At 36.7% G+C, this 10083-nt stretch overlaps 1 protein-coding gene across 1 annotated transcript in view; it reads left to right on the top strand.

The window, feature by feature from the left end:
• The first annotated feature begins 2257 nt into the window (after positions 1 to 2257).
• The window catches only part of GLI3 (GLI family zinc finger 3), a 268366-nt gene continuing 260540 nt past the window's right edge, over positions 2258 to 10083 (top strand). The window contains exon 1 of the mRNA XM_063304165.1: positions 2258 to 2406. Within this exon, the coding sequence (XP_063160235.1) occupies positions 2283 to 2406 (124 nt within the window). The 5' untranslated portion in view covers positions 2258 to 2282. The remainder of the gene's footprint in view (positions 2407 to 10083) is intronic.

Below are 10083 nucleotides of genomic sequence, written 5' to 3'. Positions count from 1 at the left end.
TATTATGTTGCTGTGATATAAACCATCAGATGTGATGTAAACCATCATTCCATTTGTACATACTTTGTAACATCACACACACACACACATAACAAAAGGGGTGGAGATTGAGGCATGACAGTGCAATACTGCTTTCATCATTTTGTTGAAAGCAGCAAGATCCAGTGGATACCCATGGTGGCATGAGTAGATCTAACATACTGTCTAGGATATCTCCTCTGGAGGCCACATTTCTGCATTGTGAGAATAAAGGCTAATGTGTTTGATAGATATTTGCTTTTCTTTACTATAGAAGTCATGGCTCCAGGCATATGTGAGAATAAACCAGCCACTAAGTAGAAAGAGCAATTCTGTTCAAAACAAAGGTAGTCTGAGTCAACAAGTGACAACTGAAACCAAAGGTAGTACATCTATTGTACTTGTACTAGTATAGTGAAGGATGAAATAATGTTGCTTTTCAGTCTTTGGGGCTTGCATTGACTCTCCATTCTTTTTCCTGGCTGCATCTGCCAGTAATCATGGGTAATAAATTTCTGTTTGCTAAAATTGTTGTTTAACATGTTGTATGAACCTGAGAGAAACAAGCTGGAATCTCTGGTCCAAGTCTTTTCAGGAAGAGTGATGGCGCCGTCTTTGGGTTCTCAGATTCATCTGGTGGCAAAAAGAGCTGGTAGGAACAATGGAACAGTATATGCTACTGGTTCATTGGTAAACCAGGATCATATGATTTTGACTTGCCTTATTATTTACAAGTGACATATATATGTGTGACAGTGACACATACAGATTCCCAGAAAAGTGTTATCTGGGGTATCTCTCTTTAATAATGCTGTTGCTGGCACCAGCTTATTTTATATTGTGACTGCTGTGGGCTGCTAGCCTCAATCTTTTTTTTTTTCTCCTCTAGGTAATAAAATAGCTAAAGCCAACATTAGCATTAGTTCCTATATTTTATTGGTTCCAAGCTCAGTAGAAAATAATTCTTGATTACCAGTCATAAAACTTGCTAGCACATATTGTCAGGTACTGGGCTAAATTACACTCCAGAAAACTTGTGTTCCTTCCTGGATTATTTTTTGTGTGGTATCAGGCTGTCATTAAACAGATGTGCAGATTATGTTACTCTTCTTGGAAACCAGTAGGTCATGTGAATGCGAGAAAGATTGAAAAAGCCAGCAGCAACAAGTGATCCTAAAAGTAGAAGATTCAAGATAGGATAGCAATATACTGCGGCATAGTATTTTGCATTGTAGGGCTGTTAAATGGCTTTACAATTAACTAGTGATCACTCTCCTTCTCATCCTCTCTTTCCTCTTTTCTTTCCCCTTAAAGGTGTCATACTCCAATAACCCTTTTTAGCCTTACATTTCTAAAACAAACAAAATGAACTGTTTACATGATCAACCTTGAAGATATAATTCATTGTGGTTTGGTTGGACTGATGTAAATGTCAAAGTTTAAATATTTGGATTGAGAGTCAAATGGATGATCAGTTCAGCTTCTGCTGTAGAGTTCCAAACTAGGAGGAGACAGTGGAAGAGTTGGCTTTCTGCCTGATCCCTTAGCAATTATTCACAGATTGCTTTTGGCTGGTGGGGATGTGTGTAGAGGGAATATAAGTCAGCTTCCTCTGTAAGCTTTAGTTTTTTCTACACCATTTGGAACCAACGTCCTTTGATTTAAAGATAATGTTTTACATATAGCATTAAAGATAGCAACTCAAGGAATTGGATATAAGGCACAATGGACTGAGGATACTCACATTTCAACCTCTGCTTAATCATATATGTTTGAAGTGTTGGTCCTCAGCTGATGGGTTTGGAATTACAGCCTGATCTTGGGACAGAGCAGGAAAGATATCAGAAGTATTCCCATGCAAATATGTTAAAAATATATGGGTAAATGGTGAGTCATGAATGTAAAGAAATTAAAAATTAGTAGTTCACCAATAAGGCTGAGTAACTGATTTAAGTGGATAATACCAGTGAAATACATTAAGCTTTCTTAGTGACTCTGCTAATTTCATTCCTGTTCAGCCTAACTTCAGAGTAATTCTCCTAGGAGTTGAGGATAAGGGTATAAAGATGATAAATTGAGGTTGCTTTGATGGGATTTGTGAGATGGCCTGTGTATTTTAAGCACCAATAAGCAAAACGTCTTATGAGAAAGAAATATGGCAGGCTTTTTATCTGGCCTTTTCTTGCTCTTTGGAGGAAGTCTTATAGATGTGTTTGTTAATGCAGGTATTTGCGTGAAAAGAACTGAAGTAATGAGAAGTCATCATGGAAGCTCAGTCCCATAGCTCTGCCACAGGTGAGAAGAAAAAAGTTGAGAATCCAATAGTGAAATACTCCACTCGAACCGATGTCAGCGAGAAAGCTGTGGCCTCCAGCACAACATCCAATGGTAAGAAACAGCAGAGATTTACTAGCTGCATTCCATGGGAATTGAGTGTTCGCACCTAGATTCAGTGTTTGATCTGAAGTAAGACTAAAGTTAGTAAGCAAGGATTTTAGGGGTGGGGCGGGGCAGAAGAGGGGAATGGGAAAATGTGTTCACTGTAATGAGCCCTGTTCTGGCATCAGATTTTGGCTTTTTCTTTCAAATTATCCAATCTGAGTAATTAATGGTAATGTGATTTATTATAGGAAGTTCCTGTTGTGGCACTTTGGAAAATAATCATTAGTTGGAAAGAATTTAAAATACTTGATATTTTGCTATGGAAATTGCTTACCCTGGTTAGATAATTGTTTAATACAAAAGACTGAAAAGAAGTCCTGTCAAAAATTAATAAGAGGTTTTCTTCTTTAAAAAAACAAAAAAGCAACAGTTCTGTTCCATTATAAACATCCTCTCAACTGAATCTACTTGTCCTGGATTGCTTTAATTGCAGAACACAAAACAATTATGTTTCAGAGAAAACATGCTCATGTTTAGAGATGTGAATATGTAATTTGCAGGAATTGCTTTGGACTACAACTACTATACAGCAAACCCCAGGTAGCACGGTGAATAGAAGGGATTATGGGAACTACAGTGTAAAATAACAGAAGGCACTGGATTGCGATTCTTGATTTTCCTCTTTCTGCTTGAATTTGCTTCATAATCTGTCAGCTGATGAGAGCCTCTGTCTTTTGTTATGTTTTTCTTTTTCCTCTTTCTTGCTCATACTGTGCTGGTCATTATATAACAATATGTGTGACATGGGAAAATTAATTCAAATCCAAGCCCCCCCCCCACCCCAGGAGCAGATTTCTATTATATCAAATGGATAGACTTCATTTAGACCAGTTCTTGTATTGGTCTAATCGTTATAGGCACTTGGAAACACTGTGGAATGTTGTGGAAGGTTTTTGGATCCAGAACATCTTCATCTCTGCCTTGGAAAGTGCTCCTTAGGAAGCTGGTGGAAAGGCAAGACCATGAATCTAAAATTGGAAAGAGGAGAGGCCCTGTCTTTGTGGCCCAGGGATGCTGTCTCAAGAAATACAGCAATTCAGGGGCTGCATGTCAACTGCTGAAATGTATACCTCCCCTGCAGCCTGTACATAATCTGCTGTTGCAGTTTGATACTTGTCCTCCTCAGCATATCAGCAGTGGTATCAATGTGCCACCACAGTTTTTCAGTGGTGCAGCTGTCCTTTCTTTTCATTTTGGCGGGAGGGGTGGTGGTTAATACTTCCTGCAGTTTCATGTTTTGGAAGTGTTTTTTATTGTTTTAAAAGAGGTAGTCTGCTGCCAAATTTCAACATTAATCACTATATCTTGATTCAAGTCCAGAATCCTCAGCAACCTGATTAGATTAAATTAAGCAGAGAATGTTCTCTAAGTGTTTGAAATATGTTTTGTTTTATTGAAATTAATGGGACGTGATAATAATGACCCTGTGATTCATTCAGACTAAAGCATGATTAAGTCTAGATCTGGCTTAACTATTATTTGGAAGCATTGATGTGATATTTAAGAGGCTACTGTTTCTGTTACAGTTCATTTGGAAGTAGTAATTTCTATATTTTGGGGTTACTGATTGTCTCTACTTAAATAAGAAACACACCTAATTTATAATCATATTACTATTTAAGATTAATACTAGTGTCTTCATAATTCATAACTATGAATTGATACCTTTTTTTACCCACCATTCTAGATTTTAACTAAAATAAAACATTCAATATGCATACTAAGTGTGGTCTCTACAACTAATCTTGAAAAAGATAAGTATGACATTTTTAGAAACCCTAACAATTAGGGAAGATGTAATGGAAAAATTCATGGGTAATGGAACAGATAGGCATTACTGTTGTGGTACGGTAGTACATTTGTAAGCTGATATACTGTAGGTTCTCATGTTGATGGTTTAGTTTATCTCTAGAAATGTTTTTGTGCCTGGAAAATACTTGAGCTTTAGTGAGTAAGCCATTCATAGATTGTATAATGCAGACTGATCTCTGACAGTCCTGTGCAACATAGGGATGAATATAATGGTTATATATTTATATAGAGATATTCATGTCTCTTTGTTTCTATGGACAGAATGGTAACTGCATTGGTAACCTTAAAATATGGGTATAACTGGGGGATTGGTTGGTTTATTTAATGTAGAGATGGCTCAACCTAATTTCTTCCAAATGTGCTGAATCACAACTTTCTGATTATTTATAACCGCACAGTTACCCATGGGTGCCAGGCTGCTGGGTGTTGAAATTCAGGAATTCTATCAGTTTCCCTATAGTTTATCACATATTCTGAACCAATGTATGGCTTAATTTTCTGATAACAAACCAAAAATTGTAGTTCAGTGATTTGCTATCTATGCTGTTGCTGGGAGGAGTCAGCAAGAGTAACTGGCTGTAGCGCAAGATAGTCATCTACTACTTCCCAAAATTCTGGCATACCATTCATTCAAACATATCTCTGTGCTATTTGAAGCATAAATCATAGAGTTGTGTAGCACCTTGATGGTTATTATTTTCAATATACTTTTGCAGATCAGAATTCACTTCACCAGTGGCAAGCACAATATGGAAAGATGTAGCACTTAATTTATTTTAGTTAGTTTCAATATTTATTAGTCAAGGTATATCTTTTTTACATTACACACTGTATGTCTCTATTTTTTCAGTTTTCTTACTTGAATTTGCATAAGTCAGTTTTAGTTTCTGGCAGATGGCCATAATATAGGGCCCTGTGCAAGTGATGAATAAACACTGATATCAGTTACCAAAGAGACTCCACACAAACACACGGGGCTCTTTTCCCTTTCCCTGGTTGGGAAATTCAGCTGCTGAATTTGGTTCAGTGGCTATATGTTTATTCAAGAAAATCTAGTTTGTTTCCGTAGATTTCTTACCTTTTACTTTATTTTTAATGGGAAATGGAGAAAACTAAGGAGATCATGAGTTTGGTTATAGGGGAGGTGGGGTATGTTACAGGTGCCCCTATTAAGGAGGTCCATCTAGTGGGACTGAGAAGAATGGCCTTCTCTGGGGTGGCTCCCTCCTTGTGGAACATCATCCCTGCAGAGATAAGTTTGGCTCCCACCTTAATACTTTTCCAAAAAGCCCTGAAGGCATGGTTTTGCCAGCAAGCCTGGGGATCCCAGGTTGATGCAGAGCCCATCAAGTGGTTTGTTTGAATGTATTGTTGCTGTCGGGGGGGGGAGGTGTAGTAGGTATTGTATTTGGGGTTTTATTTCTGTAAGCCACCCAGAGTCACCATGAGTGAGTTGGGTGGCCCTATAAATCTCAATAAATAAATAAATATTTCTTAATGATCCTTACTTTTACAGTGGGATAATATGTAAACCATGGATGGTACTAGAAGATGTATGATTTCTACTTTATTAATATTATGGACATTCCTGCATTTGCTTCCCTAACAGCTTCTTTTTATTTTCATGTCTTCATGATGTTTTATCTCATCTTCAAACTGTACCTGAGGCAGCTTTAAGAGTGTTTTAGCTGTTCTGATTTTAAAGTAATGTTAAGCAGATAATAAGCTGGTGCAGTTTTACTATGTGTACAATCATGGCATGCTTTTCCAGCCATTCAGTTGCTGTCATAGTCAAGGAAACCCTAGAGGATAGGATCAACTCAGCACGTCAGCCACTTTAGATTGGTGTGGTCATATTCTGTCCTCTCTAGTCCTTGAGCATCGTCTCTCAGGGCCAATCTAGTTTGTGCAGTGGGGAATCTGGATCATTCAAGCTATTTTTTCTTGTCCCTACCAGAGGAAGATCTGACTTAGTAAAAGAGATAAACCAACTAACAGATGCCAAGCCCAAATAAATGACAGGCATGTTACAAGTAGCCTGAGTTAACAGCTAACAAACATGTGGAAAAGAAGGTTCTGCACTGAAGTGGAAGGGACTTAACCATCCCTCCTGTTATCTGTTTATCAGGGTACTTTTAATATAAGTACTGCTTTTCTGAAAGAGTGCTGAACCTGTGTTTAGATGGAGCCTGAATACTGATATAGCACTCTTTCAGAGGAGCTGATAGGCATTGGGAGACTGTTTTGCGATCTACAGGCTGATAGAATAGAGCTGGCAAAGAGGGGAAACTACTCTTCATTTGCAGGTTTCTGATCTCATGAATCAGTTCCATGGGATTGGTAGGTAAGGAGTTGACCCTCCTCCTCCTCCCTTCCACCTACAGGGACAACTAGCGTTCATCATGTTGAAGACCCTGTTAGCTCAAGCTTTTCCTCAGTTACCCATCCAGTTCCCAGGCATTAGGTCCCATTACATTTGCATGCTAGAATTCTCTTGGTTACCAAATGTCAGGGTAAATATGCTGTGGTAATGCACAGACCAGCCTTTTTAGAAATATAGTACATTGAATAGTCTTTAGTAGTATAAGAAGACAGCTGATACAGTGAGGAACTTTAAAGTAGTTTGAGTTGTCTTACTCACTTTCAAAACATTCACAGTGAAATCCTGCACACCATTATCTACTATCACTATGGAAGTAGAAATGGAGCTGTAGTAAGATTTATTCCCAATTAAATAAATGTAGATAAGGTTGTAGCTCTTATTTTAGTATATATGCTGCGGAAGTAATAAATTTATAGCTTTGAAATAATAGTCTGATTCTTCATTAGCCAAATCCTTAGATACATTAAACTAGTTTTAAGATACTCATGTCAATTTGCTATCGAAGCAGAATGAGTTTTCAAACCACATTTTTTTATTGTGGCAAAAGTCATATTAAAAACATGAAGTCACAAATTCTATTAGGGTCACCTAAATCTTTTCGAACAAGTTTAGTAAGCTGGTTAGGTCTTAGTCAATATATGTACTTTTGCAACTAAAGATTGGTGGTGTGACTCTTTCCTTTATCTTGCATATATTGGACCACACACTCATAAAACTTGTTTGAAAGCTTCTGTATTCAGCTCCTGTTATGATAGTCACCATGTAGTCATGAATGTGATGAGTGTTAATATTAATTACTCTGGGGAAGATGTGAATTTAAATTTGTAAATATATCTATAGAACTTCGAGACTCTTGGAGAAAAGATGATTGTTCCGGTAAAACATGGATACATTTTATTTAATCAGCCCCCCCCCCCAAATAAATATTCTTTCTCCTACATCCTGTTGATTCCCTTCAAAATGGTAAATCAGGTGAATCAGTATTTTTAAATAAATATGACTGAAAAAGACCTGCAGATAATGACAGTTTGGTGGCAATCTTCCTGTTTCTTGATATAGCCTTCATGGTGTTTATAAGAGGAATCGGTTGCTACAGGCCATCACTTGACTTCATGTAGAACTTTTGGATTATATAATGAAAGAGCTGGAACTGAAAGCAAGTAAGATACAATTGAAAGTAAAATACGCAACACGTTTCTCCTAAAATCCAATGAATCTACATTTTAGCTGCTTATATTTTGTCCCACATAGTTTATGCAGGGGCAGAGAGGAGTACCTGCAGAAGCTTTTGGCTGATAGCTGTCCTTCCTCAAGATTGTTCCTAAACTTTTTCAACTAACCAACTAAAGCTTTGCTTGATTGTCACAGCTGATTAGAATAGTGGAATAAGGAATACTTTCTTAATTTTCAAAGAAATGATTAAAGATGGCCTTTCTTTCTAACAAAGAGCCCAGCTTTTATTTATTAATGCTGGAAGTTATCTGGGTCATCCGATTAAAAAAAAGGTATCTATGATACATTGATTTTCCAAATTTATTTAAATTTAATAAATCTTAATAATAAAATAAATTTTCAGCCTGTAGAAAAACGTAATGGATATTTAATTAAAAATCCTTCAATAGTGTACAGTTCTATTGTAAAAATAGTAACTTCTACTACAAAATAATACCTTCTGCTAGAAAATAGAATTTTGGGTAGGATAAATGGGTTGAAAGTAGCAAACAGAACATATTCATGCTGGCATTAAAATACATGTTTGTATGCAGAGCAAGTCAGCTATGACAGTTTCATGTGTAGGAATTAATGTACTGATATGTTCTGTCATTCCATGCTGGATCCCCAAATCTTCATAAAGTAGGTTTCATGTGGATTTTGCTAGTTGGAAGCATGAATAGGACATGTGATTCCATGAGATTGTTTTTTCTGTTTTATAAGCAGTATTATTTCCTACCACGTGTAAGAGGATCATTACTATACTGAAATAAACATGTTCTCAATAAGTACTGTACTGTAAACGTTAAGCACTAATATTTTCATGTATGTTTTTACTTTTTCACAGTGAAATGGAAGTATTGTCTTAAAGTTCCTTTTTGTCCCTGCAGTACTGATATCGTTAGTAATTAGTGGTCTCTAGCAACTCATGAAATATATTCTGTGCAAGTATTCAGGTTGGGTGTTGTTTTTTTTAATTCACTGAAATTGTAGCTATTTTCTGAAAGGCTTGATCATGCAAAATGTTTGATAGCTTAAAAAAATAGCAACAAAGTAAGGCTGTTTTAAATTTGTTCATTGATATGCTTACCCAAACAAGTTCTTGCATGCTTCTTTGAGACATTCCTGTTTCACCTCATAAACCTGTCTGGGCTTTTAAATACTGTTCTTTTTTTATAGATATCAGATTCATTAGCAAAATGTATAGGATAATATATTAATTGAATGTCACTTCTCTAAGAGGTGCTGTCTAATGTAGCCATTTTCTCCTTGGCTCCACTATTATGTACTATCAAGTCGTTTTCAACTTCAAGTGACCACATAGTAGATTTTATCCATGATGATCTGTCCCTAACCTGTTCTTTCAAGTCTCCCAATGGTGCACTTATCGCCACTGAAACTGACTCCTTCCACCTTGCTGCTGGTCATCCTTTTCTTCTCTTTCCTTCCAACTTTCCCAGCATTAGAGCCTTTTCCAGAGAGCCAGGTCTTCACATAATGTGTCCGAATTAGGAAAATTTGAGCCTGGTCATTTCTGCCTCAAGTGAGAACTCTGGGTTGATTTGTTCAATGATCCATTGGTTTGCTTTCTTGGCTGTCCGCAGTATTCTCATGTTGGTTCCACTACTTTCTAAAAGTCCTGAATGGAGAGACAGGATGAACTTTTTTTAGAATTTTATGCAGAACCTCTACTCATATAGAGTAGAAGCTTTTTTGAATCTTTGAATTATTTATGTTTGTTTGAAGGATATTAGCCTAAATAGATGGCCCTCAGTATTTTTGTTGTCCATTTAAGATTAAAGCATTACAATTTGTTATTTCACCAGGTTCAGAAAAATAAAGTATATATTACAATAGTATGATATTATCTTCAGTAGCCAGATAGGACAGTTTTTCATAAAAGCAGGAGATAAGTAGGAGATTTCTCCTGTTTATCAGTCTAAACAACTGTCCTGATAAAAATGATTCTATAGAAGTTGGAAAGACTCGTCAAACATCCTTCGACCTATTACTGTTAGTAGACATTCTTAATAATTTGACTGATTTCCATATTGCCACTATCCACTACTTCCATATTCTTTGGGTGGAGCTTGTCAGTGGCACCCAACTAGTTTCAGATTCAGGATTTGCTCTAGACATGGTCTGAACATCAAATAGATCTTTAAACAGATTATCTGGTCCCTGACAGTACTTCATGAATTCAGTGTAATTCCGTA

Source organism: Candoia aspera, chromosome 4, assembly GCF_035149785.1.
Source record: "Candoia aspera isolate rCanAsp1 chromosome 4, rCanAsp1.hap2, whole genome shotgun sequence".
Classification (NCBI taxonomy): domain Eukaryota; kingdom Metazoa; phylum Chordata; class Lepidosauria; order Squamata; family Boidae; genus Candoia; species Candoia aspera.
The sequence above is the reverse complement of the archived record's forward strand: the minus strand, read 5'-3'. Positions and strand labels throughout refer to the sequence as shown.